The 27,646-nt window shown below is 35.7% G+C and overlaps 1 protein-coding gene across 1 annotated transcript in view; it reads right to left on the reverse strand.

Annotated features, from left to right (window-relative positions):
- Positions 1 to 26,317, reverse strand: part of LOC106876024 (patatin-like phospholipase domain-containing protein 7) — an 81,863-nt gene extending 55,546 nt beyond the window's left edge. The window contains exons 1-6 of the mRNA XM_014924399.3: positions 26,017 to 26,317; positions 6,718 to 6,802; positions 4,547 to 4,632; positions 3,122 to 3,204; positions 1,848 to 1,991; positions 197 to 356 (exon numbers count right to left, since the gene is read on the reverse strand). Coding sequence (XP_014779885.1) covers positions 197 to 356; positions 1,848 to 1,991; positions 3,122 to 3,204; positions 4,547 to 4,632; positions 6,718 to 6,802; positions 26,017 to 26,091 — 633 coding nt within the window. The 5' untranslated portion in view covers positions 26,092 to 26,317. The remainder of the gene's footprint in view (positions 1 to 196; positions 357 to 1,847; positions 1,992 to 3,121; positions 3,205 to 4,546; positions 4,633 to 6,717; positions 6,803 to 26,016) is intronic.
- Between the last annotated feature and the right edge of the window lie 1,329 nt (positions 26,318 to 27,646).

Below are 27,646 nucleotides of genomic sequence, written 5' to 3' on the forward strand. Positions count from 1 at the left end.
GATCTACTCACAAGGCTTGGACAGGCCTAGAGCTATAATAGAAGACACTTGCCCAAGGAGCCACACAGTGAGACTGAACCAAAGACCATGTGATTTGGAAGTAAACTTCTCACAACACAGACATGCTTGTCAAATTCTCAAATTGATAAAAGTGTTACCAATGAAGTAAAAACTGAAGAATAAAGCAACAACTTACACTTTCAGTGAAGCAGACATTAATTTTGCCACTTTCCACTACATATATACTGTCGTCATTGTCACCAATGCGAAACAGATAACTATTTGCTGGTATAAACTTTCGTTCAAAATCTCGGCAAAGCTCTAAAAACAAATCTTTTTGAAGATGTCCAAACACCCTGAGTAGAAAAATGAATAAATGAAGAATGAAACACCAGTATAATGCTTGTGAGAATTTAAAATAATTCTTATTCTTTTATTTATGTATACAATAACTCTGGCAAATCAAATGTTAAGTAACACAATGCACCATAATTCATATAAAATAAAAAAATAATTCAAATATCATATTTATTGAAAATTCCCTAGCCAGTAGAAATGAGGAGTTTCTTTTGTAAAGTAGGAATGGAACCTGTTGTCAGGGTAAATAAGAACAAGTAAAGTTATATTCTTATTTGAGATTCACAACGTTATGGCTATAGTAAGATTTGAACTTAGGACTATGTAATCCAACAACTTAAACTCTGTACTATCTTAAACTAATGGATTACACATCCAAAAGTTGGGTCTTTTCCAGAGACAGAAAATACTCTGGCTCAGATCAGTTTCAGACATTCAGTTCCGGTTTGATCCACATTAGAAAGTTGCTTGAATATATGAATATGCTGCTGCTATTCACTCAAACACCTTTAATTACAATCAAAATAAATCTGCTATAACACAGACGCTTTGTTTCTTTTCTACAATGGCCTCTCTCTTCTATACTAACAAACTCCTATCATACCTACACCAGCTCACTTGATCCAGTCTTCTCTCATCCTTAACATGTCTCACCTCACTCTTTTCTCCTATCATATATTAAACACTTTGCCCAGTTATTTCTTCCAAGAGCTGCAACCCACACTTTTATTATTTGTTAAACTATAGAAGTTCAAACTTAACAACTGTATTATTCACACCAGTCTGAGAAGGGATACAAAGGTCATAGGTGCTGCTTTTCCACAGGTAAATAAATAGAAAAATAATACTAACAACTTTAAAAAATTAATGCACTTACTACATCAAGAAAAACTTGGAACAAGCAGCATTCTAGTTATTTTAAATCTACATTAGTTTTGGTATATTTCAATCATTAAAAGGAAGTCAACTGATGTTAGTTTTTAAAGGCATTTAGAAAAGATTTGTCACTGTAAAGCTTGTATTTTCCAACATTCCATGCATAGAAAAATCTTACAGAAATTACATATACAAAATTAATACCAATACAGAACAACAAAACTTATGATGAGAAGAAACTGAGAAATAACCAAGAGAGTGACACACACCAGTGTACTAAAATGAAAATAAGCAAAATAGGGTCTTAAAATTTTTTTTAATTACATAAATGATAAAAAGCAATATTTCTCCGAATCAAGAAGTTGTGTTATTTCAGTAAGTAAAACAGAAAAATATAATTATAGTCTAACTCTTTTCTAAGAAAACTACATAAAGTTAAACCATATTGGAATATAATTGAACTTAATTGGGATTACATTAAGGATAACCTACTACTGGAAACAAATTATATGAAAAACAATTATTGTAGATTTGTTTGAAGAAAGATACTGTTTGGTATAAAAAATTTTTTAAATACACAAAAGATTAACTTGAATAAAATTACATTTACTTACCTGACACTTCTGAGCATATACAAAATATCAGAAGGAAGTCTATGATCAGATTCATCCTGTTCAGAAGAATCAACCTCCAAGAAAGATCGTGGAGGTTCTTTGACTAGCAATTTTGGATGATTCTCTTTCTTGTGTTCAAGAAGCCTGCAAGGAAACATCGCACAAAGAAATATTATTTACTCCTAAGTTAACACCTGTCTAGGCATTTTAAATAAAAATTACAACAAATATGAGTTTAAAATCTGTTCTAAGTGGATGAATCTAAGCCTTTAAACATTGTATTCTAAGTTGAAGACATGAAAACAACAACAAAAGTAACATACAGCAGTCACAATGTGGAGCATAAATGATAAATGGATAAAAATCCTTCCTTGGGTCATATATACTCATAGGGCCAGTTTTCCCAGTTTCTGTGACATACATATTCCCCACCTGGATGGGATACCAGTCTGTCACATGATTACTCATTTTTACCAGCTGAGTGGACTGGAGCAATGTGAAATGAAGTGTTTTGCTCAAGAACACATGTTGCCCAGTCCAGCAATTGAAACCACAATCTTATGATCAGGAGTCCAACATCTTAACCACTAAGCCATACACATCCTGATTTTAAACCATCCTTTGATTTTTTTTTTTTTTTTTTTTGTAAGACCATTCCTGAAGAAAGTGAATCAAGTATTTTTAACAGTGGATGAGATTACAGTAATATTTTCTGCTTTAATTAGTACATCTATTAGATACATTCTTTCCAAACGTAAAAGGAACTAAAGACTGATAACAATGTTGATTAAGATTTTCCTTTCTAAGTTCATTCTGATTTTCATCAACAGATAACGTAATTTAATGGACACTACCAACTCCACCAATGTCATCAAGGCCAGCTGAGCAAGTCTCAACACAGATGTTTACCCTGATGAAATAGTCACCAATTCTCCCTCAAATAAATTATTTTTATTATTACTAAGGCAGTGAATTGGCAGAATCATTAGTACACTGGAGAAAATGCTTAGCAGCATCTCTTCAAGCTTCTTTATGTTCTGAGCTCAAATTCCACCAAGGCTGACTTTTGTCTGTTGAGGATAAAAATAAGGATGGTGGTATTGACTAATCCCCTTCCCACAAAATTGCAGGCCTTGTGCCAAAATTTGAAGCCATTATTATTATTATTATTAATACTACTACTACTACTATTCCTACTATCAACATTATTATTACTGTTATCATTATTAGTATTATTGTAGCAAAAACACTTCAAGAAACATTAAATTAGTTACCTTCTTGCCAGTTTCAATACAAGCTGCCGCTTTTTCATTCGACCTCTGGGACCTAATACATTGTTTTTCGTAAAAGTTTTTACCTGAAATATAATCATCAAAATGTTACATTCATTTTTCTATGCTTGCTTGGGTTGGTGGAGTCTTGGCCAAGAATACATACAATTATACAAATTCCATGGAAAAGTGGACATTAAGACAATGATGATGAATGATGTAGATATTGTGATGGAAGTCTTAATTTAAGGATGTGGAAACAATATTGGTCCATTACTGGGAAAATTAAGTTTGCATGTTTCCATCAGAACAGCTCTGTAATTTGGATACAAGAACAAGCACTGGACTAGGCCTATCCCTCTCAATTTATGTCACTATAAAACATGGGAAATAGTCAATAATGCTAATTAGAAACTCACATGATCGTCAGTGGTTTACAGGATCAAGACCATATGTCCTAAATCAAGAATAAATTTTTAAAAAATGCAACATATACTTGGCTTTATTTAAATCAAGCCTCTGACAGAGTTCAGTCTCAACCAGTTAGTCATCAGCATCGTTATGAAGACAAGACCAACTGGGTAATCAGGCTTTCAAGATGGCTTTTTCTATAGTAGAAAACAGAGCATCTGACAGTCTCCTACCCCTAAAGAATCCCCCTGAATGAGATAATGGGAAGGCAATCTATTGCACCTCTGGCATTAGGAAGGGCATCCAGCTGTAGAAACCATGCCAAATCAGACTGGAGTGTGGTGCAACCCCTCAGTTTACCAGCCTTAGCCAAACCATCCAACCCATGCCAGCATGGACAACAAACATTAAATTATGATGATGAAAACTGCAAATTAACTGCATCCTTGGAGCTGATAAATGGAAAGGATTTAAAATTGATGTTATGAATCATAGGGTCTTCAACACCATCTTTTAGCTCCAGATTCACTGTTTCATAAATAATAGCAAGTATGCAGCTCATTATTGACTAATACAGTTAGACATTGCAACCAAGTAGAAGCTGAGTCACAAAAGTTAAGAGACATTGGATTTAAATCTAATTAAGAGTATCAAATGCATTTAATATTTCATAAAAAAGTGATAGAGGTAAGATAATAAATTGATCTAAGTGTTAGTTGCATGAGATGGGTTAAGTAGATAATCAGAAAAGTAGAGAAAAGGATATTGGTCATGATTTATGTTGGTAAAAAAATATTTTACTAGATGAGTCAATATGATTCACTTAGTAAGATTATATTAGTAAATACCAAAGAAGTCAATGCTCCAAGAGTAACATTAAGGATTATCTAACACTCAAAAGTAATGGTCAATTAACTCCTGATGCAAATGTTGAATATTAGAACATCTAATTGTCCTTAGACTTTTCAAATTAAAAAAGAAATTAATATGGATAAAACCTTTTTGTCTTTTACTTACTTTCCTCAGCATTTTCCTCCCATAAAATAAAACTTTATCTCGCTTCCGAAACCTAATTTTGGATTTCTGGGTTTCATTTGGTAAAACTGAAAGATTTTCATAAAAAAAATAATAGAAATTAAATATGAAAAATTCTGAAATACTGTGTTTTCATTATTATTATTGTTGTTCAAATTCTACTGTGACTGTCTTACGAGTATATGCAAGCATTCATCAAGTATCAAAGCTTCTAAAATTCACCACAATCCCAACAATTTAAGCAGTCAAAATCATTTTCTATTATTCTGAAACAGTGCATTCTCAAGCTATAGAAATCCTAATCTTACCAAGCTTTTCAATCCTTCTCTTGCTATTCCCAAGAAAAGCAAGATGTCTGACTGCTAACTAATACTTAACTCACTTTCAACATCACAAGGATGAAAAAAATACACTCACACACAACTGCATACTTTATCACCTTCAGTCTCTCTTCCTTATGAGAGTTAATACAGTTTCCAAAGAACCAAATCTATTAGTAGCCTGTTCTTCATTGATATACATAATTAGTGTCTTGTCTTATAACTTCAGCAACAGCGCACTAGTGATCCCACTTATTTCTAACCCTTACACACACAACAATGCAGATGATGCCTTCCTTTGTTCTGTTTTAACCATTCCAATACAAGTGTAACCCCATTCAACTAATACATCATATGTCAAACATGCAAGGTTTCTTTGAACAGAGTTATTGTGAACATTCTTCAAAGAGGTAACGTCAACATAATCTCCTTCAACAATATTACCCAAACATAACTGTTATACATATCAGTAAAACAGTCTTGCACTACCCTCTCCCTATGCATAAAAAAGGCAATAAAAGTCTTCAAAATCACTAAAAAAAGGTTAAGCTCCACAATCTCAAATAATGTCTAATGACCAGATCCTCTCTTATGCTCACCTACCTGGAGAGTTTATTCTGGTGCACCATCACATCCATCTTTATCTTAATCTTCCCAATGCTACTACTCACCCTTATAATGTGGAGCAGCCATGTATCTTCTCTACTTTAGCCTCTCAGCTCCTGGTATAAAACCACCTCCCCCTACTTAATATACACACAGAGTCATGGGGGGATTTTTCTCTTTCCTGTTCTTTTCTGTCTAGCAACTTACTGGGCACCCTCACTAGTGCCAGTGGCATGAAAAAAAAAGAGAAAATCCAATACACAATATAATGGCAATTGGTATTAGGAAAGGCATTCAGCTATAGGAAACATGCCAAAGCTGACACTGGATCGTGGTGCAGCCTTGTGGCTTTCTGAATCCTGTCAAACCATCCAACCCACGACAGCAAGGAACATGGACATTAAATGATAATGATGAACATTATTAGAATTGTGCTCTATAAATTTAACTTCCCCTTCGAAGTCAGAAAATACTTCAGCTCTTATAAATTGTCATCTCTTACATATCCAGGACGATAGTGGCAATGGTGGTGGTGGAGCTGAGACCACATCTCAAAAGAAATAAAATTATAAAGGCTGATAGGCAAATATTAGTCAGCGTCACACTACAGGTATTGGCTTGATAGACATTCTTTCTTCTACTGCCCTAACAACAGCTTCAGCTCTAAACTTGTAAGTTGCATATCACCTCTGCTGAAGCTTACTTAATGTACCACCTCTGTCTCTTCCTCTAGCCATCTTCAATAAGTCTCACTCACAAAAACCCCATACTTAACCTTCACTCAATTCTTCCTTCCCTTTCTAGTTCTCAAGAATTCTTTCCACCCAAGTTTTCTTTTTGGAGAACCTGCAAAGGTCATGTGCACTTCCATTCTACTTCTGATAAAACAAAAAAAAAAAAAGAATCCTTCTTATCCGCATTCCATCTTCATACAACACTCATTTTTTTTTTTGTCTTTTTTTATGCAACAATCGTGTGTGTGTGTGTGTGTGTGTACGCTAAAATAAATATTCATTTTTCTTAAATGTTTAGTAACCTATTTATCTGGTAAGAAGTAATAATGAAAGCTTAGTAAAAATAAAAAAAGTGTTGCATAAAATATTTCAGATCAAAACTAATTTTGCAGTTCTTTTGAGTAGTATCTGACAATCAATAATTACAAAAGGTATTAATTTGAAAGTCATAAGCAATCAAAATTTAAAATACAATATCTAAATCAAAACTTACCTTTGGCTTTCAGTTTGCTAAAGCCCCAAATTATGATAAAGACAAATACAGCAAATAAACCAAAAATTATTATCCAGAAGAGAGACTGAAAAGAAAAAGAACATTTATAATATTATATTGTCATGACAAGTGTTTCAGTGTTACACGTAATCTTAATTATGGGATGAAATTAAAACTTAATCAAAATCTTTAACATAGTGAAACAACATTAAGAAAAACAACAAATTTATGCATCAAAATAAGAATAACGTTTCTAAACCATTCTATTTCAACAAGTGTCAAATGTGAATGCTAACAGAAATCTATAATAAATACCATTGATAATGTATTCTAGGTGCAGGAATGGCTCTGTGGTAAAAAGTTTGGTTCCCAACTACTTGATTTCAGGTTCAGTTGCACTGTACGACACCTTCAGCAAGTATCTTCTACTACAGAGCCTTGTGAGTGAATTTAGTAGATGGGAACTGAAAGACACCTATCATATATATATATATATATATATATATATATATATATATACACACACACATATATATATATACACACACACATATATATATATACACACACACATATATATATATTTTTTTTAATTAAGCACTACAGAGTAGAAACTATATGCTGCTATGAAAGTACTTTGTAACTTTGCAATGAGGCTGTATTCTCTCCTCTATTTGGTAAGTGAAAGCAATATGAAAGAGAAGACTCTCCGGGACTCAGCCTTGCTTTTTCAGTCATCTCATAGCGTAAATTCAACCCAATGTTGATCTAGAGGTCTGTGTTAACATAACCTGGTTATATGTAGATAAAGTTTCAAAAATAAAAAGACCACAAACAAGAATGCAAGGTAATAAATTTAATGGTGTAAGGAAGAAACAGAGTCCAATATTTCAGATAGCATCTTAACTAAGAACAAATAAAAAAGGAGTGGGGATATGTGGTAGCAATGTTTACAATGAAAGCCAAGTAGTGAAATAAATAATAAAAGTGGGTGCAGCCATAAGGAGCCTTGTTTTGTTTCGCATTTTGAGCTAAGAGAGATAATGTAAGGGTTTTAGAGCCAAAGGAGAGGTGTTAAAAAATTGTGCACAGGAATGTGTGTGTGTGTGTGTGTGTGTGTGTGTGTGTGTGTGTGTGTGTGTGTATATATAAACATATTCAGAGTGTGTATGTTCTGCTGTATTTTGGGAGCAATTAAGGAATACTTGTGTGTGAGTGAACGAGACTTAGAGAGGGTGGTATTACCAATTAGGCAAGCTGTGGGTCCATGGTCTAAAAGCAGGTAGATGTGGTCAGGAGAATTGAAGTTACAGGGTGAAATTATCCAGTGTCGTTACATTGGCTATCAAAGGTGGGTCCCAAAAACAATCTGCTAATCCCAAACCAATTTCTCCAAAATACAACAAACCACAAAGCTGGCATTTAGTACAGTAAATAATGTTTGTGGTTGTGCATATGAAATAGGTTTGGACATGGAAGAAGTCTTGTCTGTTTAGGGTGGTCATATTCAAGATGAAGGGACAGTGGATGTGGGAGGAGACGGAGGGATGAATGAAAGAATGGGCTAAAAATTTCACCCAGACTGTAGTTAAATTTGCAGAAAGAGTGAGAAATTAGGAAGATCTTTAACTTTTGTTTCAGTCATTGGACTGTGACCATGCTGGAGTACGACTTTGAAGCAGTCCTGGTTCAGGGGTTCTCCCCTTTTGTTACTATTTTATTCTGGTGGACCTCCATAGCCATTCGATGTTTCAAAGCTAGTTTTATAGGAACTGCTTTCAAAGTTTTTGTTTTGTTTTTCACACATTAACTTGTGTAGGTTGAACTATGTAAAATGTTAGAGAAAGAAACCTAGTTGTTTATCACAATACATACATAGATAAAAAAATTTTCAGGAGCCTTTAAAATAATATTGTAGATCCCCAGTTTACTATTTTGTTGCATGGTCCCCAAAAAATCTTATATGGAGCCTCAGGGTCCATACAGACCCCAGTTGAGAACCACTGGTTTAGTTAAACTAATCGAACTCAGTACTTATTTTTAAGTCGGGTGGCTTATTTTATCATTCTCTTTTGCCGGAGTGCTAAGTTAATGGGATGTAAACAAACCAACACCAGTTACCAAGTGATAGTGGGGAGACAAAAATGGACACACACACACACATATACACACGGCAGACTTCCACATAGTTTCCATTTATCAAATTCACATACAAAGCATAGGTCAACCCAACACTATAGTAGGTGACACCCAAGCACCACACAGTGGGACTGAATCCAAAACCACCTAGTTGCAAAGCAAGCTTCTCAACCACAGGCCCATGTGAAAAAAGAAGACTGAAATACAGCAAGACAGAGTGTTGAAGAGGTCATGTGACAGAATAGGAGGTGAGGGGAAAGGAACAAGCTACACAGACATTACAGGGGCATCATCCCACAACACAGCTTTACACCCATTGCTTTCAACAACTCTTTCCATCATGCACTAAATTGTATATCCATCATCTCTCACCATCTCTGTTAACTTTTGTCTTGATTTCACCTCATCTTACCCCACTCTCACCTCCATGCATCATCAATTCTTCTGCCTCCACCATCTTGTAGCCACAACTGATTTCAGTGCCAAGTTGCACCAACTGGCCTGCAACTCCACAGAATATTGTTATCCTCAACAAATTGTTACACCTGTGCTTTTGATTTTCTTTTCACTCTCATGTCACATATCTGCCCTCTCACCAACCACCATTCCTTCTCACCTACTAATCATCCACCACCTTACCTCTCCAAAACACTATTGTATGACACTTCCCTCCTCTAATCTGATACTGCTATTTTCCACATTATCCCAGAACACCATTTTGCAGCAGATGTGACTACAACCTGCATGACCTTCTGCCTTATTGCTCTTTCATTTCTTGTTACACTCAACATAGATCCTTTGCCTGTTCCCACAGCAACACCTGTCCCTTAATCCAGAACACAACAACCCTACACAGACCTAACTTCACATTCCATGTCCCCACTTATTTCACCTATATAACCAAAAAGATTATTTACTGCATTAAATGCTCACTTAGTGATTTGTTGTGGAATAGAGAAACTGGTTAGAGACTGATAAATTGTTTCTTGTCTTTTATCTTTTACTTATTTTAGTCATTGAACTGGCCATGGCAAGGCAATCACCTTGATGGGTTTTTAAGTTAAATCAAGCCCAGAACTTAGTTTTAAGCCTAGTACTGATTCTACTGGTCTCTTCTGCCAAACTGTTAAGTTATGAGGATTGAACAAACCAAGACCAGTTGTCAAGCAGTAGTGGGGCAGACAAACTCAAACACAAAATATACATACACCTCTCACTCATATATATCATCATCATCATCATCATCATCATCGTTTAACGTCCGCTTTCCATGCTAGCATGGGTTGGACGATTTGACTGAGGACTGGTGAAACCGGATGGCAACACCAGGCTCCAGTCTGATTTGGCAGAGTTTCTACAGCTGGATGCCCTTCCTAACGCCAACCACTCAGAGAGTGTAGTGGGTGCTTTTACGTGTCACCCGCACGAAAACGGCCACGCTCGAAATGGTGTCTTTTATGTGCCACCCGCACAAGCCAGTCCATGGGCACTGGCAACGATCTCGCTCGAAAATCCTACAGGAGCCAGTCAGGCGGTACTGGCAACGGCCACGCTCAAAATGGTGCATCTCATGTGCCACCCGCACAAGAACCAGTCCAGGGGCACTGGCAACGATCTTACTTGGCTTGCCGGGTCTTCTCACGCACAGCACATTTCCAAAGGTCTCGGTCCGTAGTCATCGCCTCGGTGAGGCCCAATGTACGAAGGTCTTGCCTCACCACCTCAGCCCAGGTCTTCCTGGGCCTACCTCTTCCACGGGTTCCCTCAACTGTTAGGGTGTGGCACTTTTTCACGCAGCTATCCTCCTCCATTCTCACCACATGTCCATACCAGCGCAATAGTCTCTCTTGCACGCCACAACTGATGCTTCTAATGTTCAGCTTTTCTCTCAAGATACTTACACTCTGACGGGTATTCACATTGACATTACACATCCAACGGAGCATACTGGCTTCATTCCTTGCGAGCTTACGTATGTCCTCAGCAGTTACAGCCCATGTCTCACTGCCATGTAGCATGGTTGTTCGTACGCATGCGTCATACAGTCTGCCTTTTACTCTGAGTGAGAGTCCCTTCGTCGCCAGCAGGGGTAAGAGCTCTCTAAACTTTGCCCAGGCTATTCTTATTCTAGCAGCTACACTTTCAGCGCACCCACCCCCACTACTAACTTGGTCGCCCAGATAGCGGAAGCTATCGACTACCTCTAGTTTTTCACCCTGGAATGAGATAGAAGTTGTTTCCTGTTTGTTTGCAGTCTTTATTGCACCTGAACATCTGCCACAAACAAAAACTAACTTGCTAGTTAACCTGCCTTTGATGTTGCTGCACCTCTTATGTGTCCATAGCTTGCACCGGGTACATCTTATAGAGTTACTACCTACTCCTTTTCTACATACTGAGCAGGGCCATCTACCTGAAGGGGTTTGTGTTTTATCTACCTTCCTACTTATTAGGATTTTGGTTTTAGCTAGGTTGACTCTAAGGCCCTTCAATTCTAGACCTTGCTTCCACACCTGAAACTTCTCTAGTTCTGATAGTGACTCCGCAATTAGGGCAAGGTCATCAGCATAGAGGAGCTCCCAGGGGCAACCTGTCTTGAACTCCTCTGTGATTGCCTGGAGGACTATGGTAAATAATAGGGGGCTGAGGATGGAACCTTGGTGGACCCCTACCTCTACCCGGAATTCATTGCTGTACTCATTTCCAACCCTCACCTTACTGGCAGCATCTCTATACATGGCTCGCACAGCTCTCACTAACCATTCTTCTATCCCAAGTTTCCTCATTGACCACCAGATAAGGGATCGGGGGACCCTGTCAAAGGCTTTCTCCATGTCAACGAAAGCCAGGTACAGAGGTTTATCCTTAGCTAGGTATTTCTCCTGCAACTGTCTCACTAGAAATAAGGCATCAGTAGTGCTTTTACCTGGCACGAACCCAAACTGCATCTCATCTAAATTGATTCGCTCCCTAATTAGTTGGGCTATGACCCTCTCTGTAACTTTCATAACCTGATCTAACAGCTTGATGCCTCTGTAATTATTTGTATCTAAAGCGTCCCCTTTACCTTTGTAGCAGTTGACTATGATGCTGCTACACCAGTCATTGGGTATGACTCCTCCGTGTATCACCTGGTTCGTAATACGGGTGACTAGGCTATAGCCAACACTGCCAGATATTTTGAGCATCTCTGCAGTGATTCCATATATATATATATATATATATATAAGTTTCCACCAACCAAATTCATTCACAAGGCTCTGATCAGCCTGAAGCCGTAGTAGAAGACACTTGCTCAAGGTGCTGTACAGTGAAACTAACCCAAAACCATATGGTTGCAAAACAAGCTTCTTAATCACACAATCATGCCAATACCTACACAATGAACTAAATTTCAATAAATAATTAGCAGCAGTAGCAGTAACCTACTTAACACCCTAAAATTTGAGAAAAATAAACCAGAACTTTAAAGTAGTAAATCACTCATTCCTTTTATCTGGTAGCAGTATTTACTATTTTGCAGTCACCAAAATTCTTAACATTCCAGTCTCCTAGATAATGTAAGGTACATTCAGTAAAGGTATTAACAATTTTAATTACTATATCAATAACTTAAAATACTATTTAACTATTAAAGTACATATTACTAGAACTTTAAGCAAAATTAAGTTATGATATCTAAACAAGATTTGTGAGATGCACCTCTTTGGGAAATGGCTGAGATAATTTATCTTATAATAATTGCAACCTCAATCATAAATAGCATAATGAGTAATGTCTGTTAGATGTATATGGCACAATGGTAAGGGGAAAAAGTTTCAACAAATTACTTTAACAGTTTATTCCAGTTTAATCAGTTATATCCACCCGAAATTTCATTACCCTGAACTGTGGAAAGCAGTTTTATACATTAATGTATCTTTTGTTGAACTATGTCATGTCTGAAACTATTTTTTGTAGAGGTAAATCAAGTTTATTGAGGCAACAGGACTTGCAGAAAATACCAATTGTATTTTTTTTTTTTTTTTTGGTAGATATTTAACACCATTACTAGAATAACCATTAAATTTGATTTTACAGTTAATGTAGTGGTGGAGAGAGGCTGATAATGATCTGGCAACATTTAACCCTTTAATAAATTTACAACTAAATTAAAAATTAATTATCAAGCTCTGTACACTACTAGCCTAGGTTCTGTGTAATTGATTTATCTAAAATTAAGAACCTTCAAAAGGAATGTAACTTGAATGGTATTTTGTTCACAAATATCTACTCCAATGTAAGTGGATAGTGGAAGGGAGAAAGAGGGAGGGAGAGAGAAATTATAAGAGGAAATTAAATACTCATACGTAAAACTTGTTCTAAGTTTACTCCATTCCTCTAATGGTCCCTGTTAAGTTTTCTTCTAATTAAATGCTTTTGACCTTTGTGATAGGATGTTGCTGCACAAGGCTTCCTCTTCTGTCACATTTGTGGTTGAGTAATAAGATGACATTTAAAATTAAGATTGAATACTTTCCCTAAATAACAGACAAATACGCTAAATATTTCTTTTTATTTAATGCTTTATACAAGTGTGTGTGTGTGTGTGTGTGTGTGTCTGTGTGTGTGTGTGCGCTTGTTTATATTTGTGCTCTACAACAGTTGTTGTAAGTCATGTTGCTGTAGAAAAATAAGAGATCCCTGGTTTGAAAAACAGTTGGAGGTTAGCAACAAGTATCCAATTGTAAAGCAATGCCTCAATAATATATTTGCCTAACTGTGGTCAAGCAGTGAAACACAAACATGCATCTGTGCACACTTGCACACATACATACACAATGGGCATCAGTGTATTTTCCATCTACCAAATTCATTCACAAGGAATTGATCAATTAGGGGCTGTAGTAGAAGACACTAGCCAAAGATGTTGCAAAGTTGAACTAAACCTGAACCCAGACTTAAAATAAGTAATGGAGCTGATTTGACTGACTAAACTTCGAGGCTGTGTCTAGTGTGGCTACAGTCCAATGGTAGTAACAACTAAAAGAACAAAAAGTATCAATAGTTTTGCAACTTTATGTTCAAAAAATTTTAAACCACAACAGTTTTTATCTGAAAACAACATCCATCAGGAACATTTGTGGCACTGTCAATTACAACAACAAGAGTTCCAGTTGAATAAATCAATGGATCAGCCAGCTCATGAAATTAACCTGCAAGTGGCTGGCACAGGAGTGGCTATGTGGTAAGTAGCTTGCTTACCAACCACATGGTTCTGGGTTCAGTCCCACTGCGTGGCATCTTGGGCAAGTGTCTTCTACTATAGCCTCGGGCCGACCAAAGCCTTGTGAGTAGATTTGGTAGACGGAAACTGAAAGAAGCCCGTCGTATATATGTGTGTATATATATATGTGTGTGTGATTGTGTGTCTGTGTTTGTCCCCTCAGCATCGCTTGACAACTGATGCTGGTGTGTCTATGTTCCCATCACTTAGCGGTTCGGCAAAAGAGACCGATAAAATAAGTACTAGGCTTACAAAGAATAAGTCCCGGGGTCGATTTGCTCAACTAAAGGCGGTGCTCCAGCATGGCCGCAGTCAAATGACTGAAACAAATAGAAGAGTAAAAGAGTACCCTTAACGCAGTTCTCAGGGAGATTCAATGTGACACAAAGTTTGAAATGGCTGGCACTTTGAATTACAGGTACAACTCATTTTTGCCAGCTGAGTAGACTAGAGCAGCATCGTGCTCCTTGCTCAAAGACACAATATGCCACCAGGAATCAAACTCACAACCTTACGATCTTGAGCTGAATACCGTAACCACTAAGCCACATGCCTTGACAGGAACATAAACACTTCAATTTCATTATGATGCACAAAGTAACATTTTGAAACTTTCCCTCTACTAAGTCACCACCTCATTTCAAAATGAGACAGAATATTATATTCAGTATCTAATCCATGATAAAAGTATTTGAAATGGATTCAAACATGCTATGGTGCCTGATAAAACTTACACACTTCAAATTTAATAACTTTACAATAATACCTATTGATGAAAGCTGCAGTAAAGTTTTAAACCACTTGCTCCATTTGTTTTAAAGATCTGGCTAATTTTTTTCAACCCAGCATTATTTCCTATCATATGTTTTGTCCTTTCTTTTGTTACATTTTTTTAACTTCTCCCAACCTAGGTCTAACTTCAAAAATAGATTTTTCTGATGTGTTACTTTCCCATATTTTGTAAAGCACATAACTTCTGCAATTTCAACCCTAACCCTAATGCCTCTGATAAAAATCATATTTATATTCTGTCTGAAATGACATTTTGATCCAGAGCCAGAGAGAAATAACAGTGGAAGCCACTTCTTGGAGGACAAAACTTTTTCAGTACCAATAACAAGCTGATATCATTAAGCAGAAAATATTAGAATCAAAGATCCATATTTGTTATAAATTGACAGTTTTCAATTCATTTTAAATAGTTACGGACTGTTTGATAAGATTATCTGTGATTTTAACTTCCTCCATGTATATACACACACACACACACACACAAACACCAATAACATCTCTGACACTGGCTGATTTAATACACCACTATCTCCACTCCTATCATTGACATGATTTCACCACCACTCTCCCCATATACCTATCATATTTCCATCGCTACCGTGCTTTTTTGATCTCCAGAGGTATAACATTAGTTGTATTGGTTGTGTGGCAGTTTAAAACCACTTCTAATAAGCAAAGAATATTTAATTTCTTTTAAAATAAAAGTTTGGGATCCACTAAACTGTTAGGTAACACTATCTTATAACAAGTAGCCTCTACTGTATTGAAGAACTTGTATTAAAATACTGTCTGCCTTTTCAGATAATGAAAATAAAAGATCACTGCTTGAATCTTCTAAATGCCTAATAACTATTGAAGAACTAACATTTTGAAAGCAAAACAATTTACTGGGGTAAAGTTGTTTTTTTTTTAATAGTCTATTATTAGAGGTAAATTTTTAATCTGTATCATATTCTGTTGTGTAAGAAATTTACCATTCATAAATGGTTTCCTCTTTCCACACACACACATAGCAAACCCACAGCTGGCATACACACAAAATTCAGGTTTTTGTTATTGTTCTTAACCATTTCATTTCTTAAGAAATGGACTTTTTAAAATCATATTTTGTTTGTCCATATACTCAATTGCATTGCAACACAATAAAGTCAATGTCATATTTCATATCTTTAGAGGTTAAACTCCTTGAAGGTCCTATAGAGTTTTATGATAGATAAGACAGTGTTCTATCTGATAGTAAAACAAATGAAAGTCCATCTTTCATTAAACACATGCCTTTCATCTGATACTTTCTGCCTTTTGAAGTGAATGTAATTTGCAAAACAATTAAAAATATAGCTTTCACCAATAATAGCAACTTAAAACAAACTTTTTTGAACCATATACTTCTTAAAAAAAACAACTTTTCTTCAATGAGGTGTGTGTCTGTGTGTATGTATGTGTATATATATATATATATATATATATATATATATACTTGGAAAAGGATGTGTGGCGTTCGATCATATAATAACAAATATATAGATATATGCATATATCCATACATGTAGGTACATACCTACATCTGTACCCATATATGCATGTATGTATACATATAGATGTAGGTATGTACATATATGTATGGATATATGCATATAACTATATATTTATATTATTATTTATATATATATATATATATATATTCTTTTACTTGTTTCAGTCATTTGACCGCAGCCATGCTGAAGTACCACCTTGAAGGGTTTTAGTCGAAGAAATTGACCCCAGGACTTATTCTTTGTAATCCTGGTACTTATTCTATTGGTCTCTTTTGCTGAACCGCTAAGTTACAGGGACAAACACACCAGCATCAATTACCAAGCAATGGCAGGGTGACAAATACATACACACTAAATGTATATATATATATATATATATATATATATATATATATATATATATATGTAAAGAGAGAGAGAGAGTACTTATAAGGATTTGGTTGGCCTGAAGTTATAGAAGACACTTGCCCAAGGTGCCATGCAGTGAAACTGAACCCAGAACCATGTGATTGGGAAGCAAGCTTTATATAAAGGAACAAATAAAATGAGTAAGTGATCTGAGAGCCTACTGAGATGGGGAGGCTAACATGACCTTAGCAGACAACTGTCAATTACAAAATAAATTTACCAATACAATTAACAAGCTTCTTTTTTGCATCCACAACTTGCATTTGCACGCAAGTGATTTTTTCCAGGTTTAACTTACACACTGCCAGCCTACCTTTCCTCCAACAACTGCTCTCAGTCTTCCTCTCAGCACACAATGCTGGCAAGATATTGCTAATGGTTGTATAACTGTTCCTTTGAAATCATGCTAAAGTATTGTCATGCAGTCAAACTGATTTTTAAGGTAGCTTGTACAATTGTAATGAGAAGGCTCTAATAAATAAGAATCTCCATACACACTTTGAATATTATTTTACTTGCTGACAGTGATCTCTCTATGCTCAAGTATAATTCAAAACTTCACAGGAGCAACATAATCCGTTTACTTAAAGGGCAGCAGGTTGGGACCACTGTATTAGAGAGTCTATTAGATTTTCTCCAATGGATCATCAATATATTCTGAAGGTGATGTTGAGGTAAAGTTGAGTTCAATCACTTGAGCTTGCCCAAAATTATTTATGCTATATGATTTTACAAATAATGAAATTAAGACACTTGAAGAAGGCTGGAGTGTACAACAGCCAAAACATAGTGAAAGTAACAATCAAGATGAGGACATCAGTCCAACTAATTTAAACAATATACATAATATAATTTTTTTTTAATTTTTGTCCGAGCCCTCTCCCCACCCCACCCCCATTCACGCGCGCGCATTTTTTTTCTTCATATTCGTTCTCAGCAAGTTGTTTTACACTTATTAGACTAATTTTTTTTTTATTTTTGTCACAAATTTTTCATCTCGGCACACAATTTTAGCTTTACTACGAAAAAAATAAACAATCAGATCGATACCAGATTTAATTTTTTTTTTTAAGAGAGATACTTTTATCATTGGGGTTAAAATCATGTTTATTACAAAAAGAAAAAAAGAATAGGAAAAAATATATTTTGTGTGTCAAATTATGTTTCGTCAATATCACTACCATAATTAGCGAAGATAGTTGATAGTACAGTCTATCTGTACTATCAACGTAAAGAGTGATATTGTAGAGTTACATCGAGATAAAAGCTCCTTGAAATGTGTTTTTGTGAGGGAGAAGTTTTCAACGAAAAATAAGCTTGTTTACGTTCACTAAAATAACAAGTCATCGCATATGTTTGTGTTATGATCGTCAACAACTATGAACGCCAACACACACGCACACACGTTTATATGAATGTATAATATAGAACATCGAGGCGTGTGCTAATTATAAACAGCTAAGATTATAAGTACAAAACAACAATACTCAAACAAGTGTTTGAGATACGTAACAGGGTCAACCTATTTTCAACTAGAACAATTTTCACATTGGCACAATGCCACAAATTAGGAAAGGGCTTCTTATAGTCAGTAATATACAAAATACGGCATTCTTTCGATCGAGCAACATCATTGACGAATACATCATGAACATAAAAGATAGTGAAAAGTGAAAAAATGCACGGAGTTATAAATCGATCCTCCGTCAGTTTCGACGATGCGTATTGCCGATGTTCTCACACCCAACTCATTGTAGCATCGTGTAAAAGGCTAAGTATTCCACAGACACGTGTATTCTTGACGTATTTCTCAGGAAGCAGAATCATCAAGACACAATATAAATCAATGGTGGCCCTCGAACAACAGGTATAGGTCAACTGGTGAGCGGAAATAGTTACTAGTCACAATTTTAGTTAAGAGAAAAGTCATATTTTATTAAAATACCATGAAATAGATAAATCAAATTCACATTCGGGATTACAGTAATTATTTTTCATTCACACAACAGAGTTCACTTCGGTACACTAAAAGACCTCGTGTATACCACAATCTTTCCCTTCCGAAGCAACTTGCAACGATAATTTCACTGACGGCAACCTGTAATAGCGGCATCAGACCAAGGTTTGTTCACCCGACAAGGATCGCAAGCTGACAGGTATCGGCTGTCCTCCGATAGATTTCTTTTTAAACCTGAAGGGATAAAAAAAAAAGTCCTAGTTTCCGCATCTGCCGACTCAGATCGGATTTAAGATGACCATCCGCAGAAATGCCTTTCCAGTGCAGCTCCCTCTCCATTCTTCCAAGCAATTTATTCACTATTTTGTCTGCCGAGATCACAGACTATCGTTACCTAAGTATTCTCTCCAATTATCCGAAATACTTGGGTAATGGATTACACACTTAAGCATTTTAATCTTATATAAGTCTTCCTTTACCCGTAGCTATCATTTTGGTCAGAAATACCCGGATATTATGAATTCATATGCACAATGAGAACTTCATTTATACGATAGTATTACACGTATTTGGGAGGCGGGGGAGAAATAGCGTTTTATTCAATATTTTCTTGCAAATAAAAAAAATTAAATCAGTTGTAATTCATTAAGGCTTTTACCAGACTTCACACAATTCCACTAACCCAATTTCATGGCACATGCTGACTAGCAAACATTTCAGCAAACATAGACCAAAATGTAAAGTAATATTTATTGTTGCCTACTTATAACTTGGAGGATGTCACGAGATAACTTGAGAAATTGTTGTCAACTAAGTTCAAAAACTCGTAACAACAGAAATTGCACTGTCAGTGAAAGTAACTCCCTTTTCGTATTTGGTTTGCTTTAAGAGCTGTAGTTGTTTAGCCCTAAGTCTTGATCAAACAGACCTATGATCCAAGACATTGCGGTCGTGACCATTTCTTCCTATTTTCAGAGATAGCGTATCCAGAACTCTATCGATGTGTTTTTCCCCCTCTTTTCCCTCCTAAAGACGATAAGATGTAATTTAAGAAAGATTTGGGGTGCTATTTTTAGAAGGTCAACGACCTCAAGAAGTCATGTAAACATTTACACGACGTGCTACATTTAGACCGCACAATGTTATACAATAGAAATCTACGTGATTTCGGGTTCAGTCGCACTGCGCGACACCTTGTCCTCTACTATAGCCCCGGACCGACCAATGCTGTAAGTAAATTTAGTAGATGGAAACTGTGTTGAAGACCATTGTGGAAGTATGGATAGATAGCTGTAATTGTGTCTTTGTGTGTGTGTGTCCCATCGCCGCTTGACAACCGGTGTTGGATTGTTTACGTTTTAGTAACTCAGCGATTGGGCAAAATATTGCTAGAATAAATGCCATACTTAAAAATAAGTGCTGGGATCGATTTGTTCGACTAAGCCCTTCAAGGCAAAACAGTGCCCCGGCATAATCGTGATTCAATGACTGAGTCAAGTGTTAAAAAAAGCAACAAAAGCGGAAAGCTCGATATAATAATATATTCCAACGAAATTAAATATATCGAGTGATCAGCAGTATACAATGGGAAGCAGTGACGCTGATTATGAATACCAACATCAAGGCTAATGTAAAACACCTCAGTCAGAGCGCTATCCATTCAGAGGGCCTGAAATTTTGGGGGAGGGGTACAGTCGATTACATCGACCCATGCTCAACGGGTACTTATTTCATCGACCCTGAAAGGATGAATAGCCAAGTCAATCTCGGCGGAATTTGAGCTCAGAACATAAACATGGACAAAATGCTGCTGAGCATTTTTCCGGCGTGCTAACAATTCGACCAGCTCACCGCCTTATTCTAATGTAATAAATATAGTAATCTGGCGTGTATAAAATACTGAGTTGAAAGACTTAGATTAAACTGAGTCTAACTTCGTAATCTTCTGATTAGATAAGAACTTTAAAATCAACTACCACTTTTCCTCTATTTCAGTATATACTGATAACTTCTAGGTCTAACCAATTTGTTGGAATATTTCGCTGACGAGCGCTATAAAGGTCGAAACATCTCCGTTATTTCGCCATGTACTTTAAGAATGTGTGATGCACGCCTAGCTGCATTATTTTATTCTCCGGAAATCTTAATTAGCTTATATTAATGGAGTTATCTGCAGGGAGGTTTTGTAATCTAATTGCAAGGATAATCTCAGTTATTTACGGTCCTTCAACGACTCACTATATTACATATGTAAGCATCGTAACTAAACGATTTCGTTCTAGTTTACGCACCTGCAACTTCATATTTGTAAAAATAATAAGAGGCGACTGAGTGGTAAGAAGTTTGCTTTCCAACCACATGGTTCAGTCCCACTGCACGGTACCTTGGGCAAGAGTCTTCTATTACAGCCCCAGACTTGTCAGTGGATTTGGTAGACGGAAACTGAAAGAAGCCTGCTGTGTAGTGTGTGCGTGTGTGTGTGACCACCACCGCTTGACAACCAGTGTTGATTTATTTACGTCTTCATAGTTCGGCAAAAGACCGACAAACTGAAAAAAAAAAGTATTGGGATCGATTTCATTGAGAAACCTTCAAGGCGATGCCCCAGCATGTCCGCAGTCCAATGACTGAAATAAGATAGTTAAGAAAAGTAAAATATATTTCTTAATCTTTCAGCAATTTTGCTTTGTTGTCAAAAACTTAAGGGGAAAATATACAAACAAATTAAACAGCAGGACCCGAGGCAATTAATCAGAAAAATATAGTTTGAGTGACCTTTCGTTTTATGCCTGTTCATTATCTTTAGCTTCACTTTATCTTCGTTAAGCGAATAAAAACATTGACCTCACGTTTCAAAGGGCTGATATCAAATATTCATAATTGACCTAAAGAGAAATTATATACAATACAGTGTGTACAATGCCACATTTGCATGCAACTATTCTTTTACTAGTTGCAACCAATGGACTGAAGTCATATTAGGATACTGTTTACAAATGTTTTAGTCAGCAACATTGATCCTGAGCCGGATTAAGGTCAACTTAAAACTGACGACTCTTCTATTGCGTAGTTGACGCACCTGGTAGTTTAACTCAGATCAGTCGTTTCACAGGTTAGACTACCGGCACTACGGTAGACCGCATGCTAAGGTAGCCCCAAGTAACTGAATATCAGAATAACATCTTGATCACCTTGACCAACCAGTCCGTCGGGCGTCCATTTGACACCGCTGGTCACAGCACGCTGTCCACTCCTCTCTGGATCGCGCCTTCCTCATCCACGTGGTCCCAATCGCCCTCCTAAAATCGTTACTCCACCGTCGTGGAGGCCTTCCGAGTAGCCGTTACCGCTCGCGCGGGTACCACTCGACAACTGCGCGGGTATCAGAAGTGATACAAGTCCTAGAATGAATATTAGAACGGATGATTTTTGTTCTTCAATTACAGTCTTTAATCAACTATCAGTAATTCACAACAGATCGAATTATAGAAGTTGGTCCGTATAACAGAGGCATATTCCAGTTTTATTGTATCCAAAATTTAGAACACATTAACTTCTTTATTATCATCATCATCATAGGCAAAAAAAAAGGCGATAGATTGGCAGAATCGTTAGAACTTCGGAAAAGATGATTTGCAGTATTGCTTCCAGCTGTTAAGGTTTTTTTTATTTTTCCTTATTTTTTTTCACCCCTTTTGAGAATGACAAAAAGTAACACTCAAGTGCTGGATCCGATATAATCAATTAACCTCACCTTCAGAAAAATCACTGGTTTTCAGCCAAAATTAGAAACATTAATAAAAAAGGGCAATGGAGCAGAACCGATGCAGCGTTGGACGAAACGCCTATCTGTATTTCTTTCAGTTCTTTTTATGGTCGGGTTTCAAATCCCTGAGGTCAAGTTTTCCTATCATCCTTCTGAGATCGATATAATAAAACGCTAGTCAATACTGGAGTTGATTGTATCGACTAACCCCCATTGCCCGAAATATCAGGCCTTGGGCCTGTGTTAAAAGCAATATTTATTTTTATTACTGCTTTGTTTTTCAGTAATTGCACCCCACTCTTTTCGGTGAGGGTGCTTGTTCAGCGGCACCATTGTAAGTACAGTAATGGGAAAAACTGCAACCTGCTTCTCTCGGTGTCCTGAATACTATTTTAATGGTTAATCAGGGAATGTACTCATTCTTGTATTTATATTCTCGATTGTTAAATTTTGACAAGAACACCAGTTTACAGTGCTAACCACAATCACACACGTGTGTGTGTGTGTGTGTGCGCGCGTGCGCGCGTCCGTGCGTGTTTTGTCTTAGGCACGTAAAATACAAACACACAAAAGATTAGGTTATGGACAGGCCTGCTGGATCCTGAAGATGGGAGTTGCCTGAGGTCTGGACAAACCGTAGGAGACAAAATGAAAAAGAAAACTAAAATAAAGGCCCTTCGACGAATGTACAAAAGACGATTTTTGAAATTTTCCTTTGCGGTTTTTTCAAAAACAATTTTCGAGCAAAATAACGAAAGTAATGTGTATTCAATAGCCGGGCCATAAATAAAGAGCTCTATTACATTCGATAATGAGTATAGGTATGGTCTTTATTACTTTCTATAATGAAAATAAAGTGATGACTTCGTGCAGTCTCTTACAACTAACAACTCAAATTAGGAGTAAATTTAATTTTTCTCTTTGAATAATTTGATTGAATTGTTCTTTGTTTTTTTTATTCGCCGTAATTTTGCTCCTATTTTACTTCTTAAAATGAATAATTTATCTGAGTAAGGAAAGGGTTGTGGTACACTGAATTTGATAATTGGGTGAAAGTGCTGCAGAGGGATAAGTAAAATAAAAGAGGCAAGGCTGGGAGTAAAAAAAAAAAAAAGGAAAAGACAATTACTAAAAGAAAGCTAAATAAAACAAAAAAAAAAAATGGTGCAAAAGCAATGAAACAAACTGACGCCCACCTTTCATTTTTGACAGACACCACGTATAATGATGTGATAAACATATTGTGCAATATAGTGTATAGGCGCCACACATATACGTGTGGCAAAGAGGTTCACCTTGCAACTACGTAGTTCGAAGTTTGATCACACTGCGCTACACTGTGGGCAAGCACCATCTTCGGTAACTTTGAATTGATCAGTAATACTTTGTAAGTGGAATTCTTTGGACGAAAACTATGTTTCTATGTTTGTATTTACATGCCTTTATGTAAAAACAGAAAAAAGACCCAAACGTAATTTAGCGATTTGATAAATACTGAACGATAAAACCTGTACATAACCGCAGTCGAATGACTGAAACCCGTAAAAGTTGAGGGTGATAGTTTGATAGAATCGTTGAAGAAAATACATGGCCGTATTTTTTTTTTTTCCTTTAATTATTTATCTTTTTTTGTTTTCATTTTTTCGAGTTGATAACAAAAAACTAGTCACGAACTGGAATCGTCCCCTCAAAATTGCTGACCTTGTTCCTAAATCACAAACTGTTGTTATTGTTGCAGTTAAGGGTCGTAGATCAGTAGAATAGTCAGAGTGCCAGAAAAAATACTTTGCAGTAATTCTTCTGACACTACGTTCCGAGTTCAAATCCCACGGATATTTTGAGAGGAAAGGAACAGTAAAAGAGTAAAATTTAAGTGAGATGGTCAGCGAATGTATACACATGAATATTTTATAATTTTCATTTTCACCAATTTTTTTATGAAAAAACATCGCCAGTTTGTTCTTTCCATCTAACCCCCAAAAAGTTACAAGCAGAATATTTATTTATTGTAAGTAAAATGTTTCAAAATCCTGAAACAAGACGAAATTATCCATAAACAAGTACATTGCACACGAAGACGCTATACTTCAAAGATAGAAATACCAAAATTGTATCAGTCCAGTACTGAGGCTGATGTAATCGGCTAATCCTTTCCAAGTTTCTAGCCTTGTACTTATGTTAGAAACAATTAGCAATATGGTAAATTGAAAATACCTCTAAGAAGTGTTCTGCATATTGAATAAATACGATATGGTCTGAACAAAGAAACAAGTTGTAAGACTTCGAAATGTAAAAAAATAATAAAAACAACTAAGGGAAATAACTCCAATAAGATCTGTGTTGATCGAAATTTTTGGACATTATAAGACAATACAAATAGAAGTAACATTGATATCTTGTTTCATTAAGAGCAACAAAAAAAAACTACCATTATAGGGGAAAATGGGGTATGAGAGCAGTGTTGTGCTTATTCATTTCACGAAAATATTAATGATGTAACTGTAGTCGACTTTTTACAAACAGGCATTGAAATTGAGCCTGCGAGGATATGAATTAAACGATCGCCAACTGCTACCAATAATGCCAACGATATTAGTATAACGCAAAGTTTAAAGCAAAATAGTAATTGCACTAAATTCAGTGAAACAAATTTAAAGTTGATCCTTAATTAAACACAAGAATTAAGATTTATAAATGATGCTAAGTAATGTTTTTTTTGTTTCGTGTCAGAGTATTAACGATATATAAGTGACGCGGAAAAAAACATATAAAACTTGGAATCGACTGTTTACCATCAAGTTCAAGACAAACTGATTTAATTCAAACCTTCATCAAGGGCATTATAGACGTAAGTTAGAAAGTAACAAACAGACCGATGATCAAATTCATTCTATTCCCGGTCATCTATCTTATACACTTTATCGAAGCCATAGTTTTCTTTTTTTCTTTTTTTTTTTTGGCTTGGCATTTCGGATTTTTTTACAAGGTAGTAAGTGTGCAATAGAAGAATTTAACTCATTTTTAGCGGACCGAACAAGCACATAAAAATTCCCTGGATGACTCCTTGGATACATGAAGCTTAGAAAACAGTTTCAGTAGCAGCATCCTTTTCTGCTCTACGATGTAAATAAAAGAAGACTAGTAACAACTATAAGAAAGCGAAGGGGGAAAAGGAATAGCTACTAAAACAGTCTGTTAACTAAAACACCAAGGAGTATTAGTACTACTACTAAAACAGTAATTATATAACATTTGCCAAACTCAAATAAGCAGAATAGCAACAATAGTTTGTTTTGTTTTTTTAACATTTTTATCTGGCTATTTGGAAACGATGTTCACTTTCAAAGTACACTCATGATTAAACATTTACTATTCCGAGTTAAGCGATATGAGTATAATTACTTAAATGAATGAAAATTAATTGAAATAAACTTACAAAATATATAACCTGCTGTAATCTCAGCCAGTTGAAACTGTTCAGAGTTATTAAATCACTCGGGGTTACGCCCATTGTCGAAATTATTTGGTAAACCTTTATGAAATATCCTCAGCCAGTTCCTCTCAGACTTTTAGACTTTAAGCCTCATAATTGCCAAAAGTAGAGGACAGTTCGTAACACTGTATAAAACAAGTAAGACTTCTTCGGTCATTTGCTCTTGCAACACACCACCGTTGACGACGGTGTGTGTATGAATGCGTGTCCACTGCTTTTAGTGACATCTAGAAAATACAGGAGCACGGAATCAAGGGAGGTAACTCTAACATTACGCAATCAAAAGCATTGAAATATTGTTTTAGAGAGAGGGTGAGTTCAATCCTAATGAAAGGAAAATTTATAAATATATGTGTGCGTGTATATACGAATTAAATTCTCTCATCGTTTCCAGGGTTACATACATACATGCATATATATATATATATATATATATATATATATATATATATATATATATATATATAAATAAAATATGAGTATATGCATATATATGTACATGTATGTACATACCTTCATCTACATGTATATATAGATGCATATCTGGATACATGACGTTGCAAAAAAAACATGGACAAAATGATAAACAAGGTACAAAAATCACACAGGCCACATAGAGAACATATCTTTCACCAGCTGCCACACACACACACACACACACACACACACACATATATATATATATATATATATATATATATATATATATATATATATATATATATATATATATATATATATATATATATATATATATATATATATATATATATATAAAATTAACAGAATGAGATGAAAAATAAATCCAAAGCTGTGATTAGTTTTCAGAAAATTTATAAACAGAAGGGCTTATAGCTGTTTCCGAGATATTTTATATATCCCTTCAGCAGAGACAGTGCGAGAAAATGTTTAAGTAATACCTATTATAGAGAAGACATGAAATACAGAATGAAGTGGAGGAAGGAAAACAGACGTGAGATACGTAAGGATATTGTATTTGCAGTTCCATTGTTTAAGCAGAATGGTGCATATATAAGTTTCCTATATAATTTTCAAGATCCGATGGAATAAGAAAAACAAAGGCCCCAAGGTAGAGTAGGGGATAGCAGCGTATCTGTGCACTAACAATGTGCACAGAGGCACACGTACTTACGGATTTGTCCACTCTTAGCATTATGTACTATTTGTGTGAAATATCCTAAGTGATAGAGATAGACTTTACTCTTAATTCCCATTTTTAAAAAAACCGTTATTTTAGGGGGTCGTTTTGTTCACGTGTATTTGCGTATACACAAAATATATGCAGATAGATACATATGGATACACAAACACACAGGAAGACTGACAAACCTCCATGAGTATATTTGATATATATATATATACATATAAGGAAAATAATCTTTTCCTAATATTTTCACTCGTGCGGCAACCCCGGATTTTATTTAGTTATATATATATATATATATATATATATATATATATATATATATATATATATATATATATATATATATATATATATATATATATATATATATATATATCTTTTACTTGTTTCAGTCATTATACTGCG

Source organism: Octopus bimaculoides, chromosome 1 (assembly GCF_046866305.1).
Source record: "Octopus bimaculoides isolate indiv1 chromosome 1, ASM4686630v1, whole genome shotgun sequence".
NCBI classification, from domain to species: domain Eukaryota; kingdom Metazoa; phylum Mollusca; class Cephalopoda; order Octopoda; family Octopodidae; genus Octopus; species Octopus bimaculoides.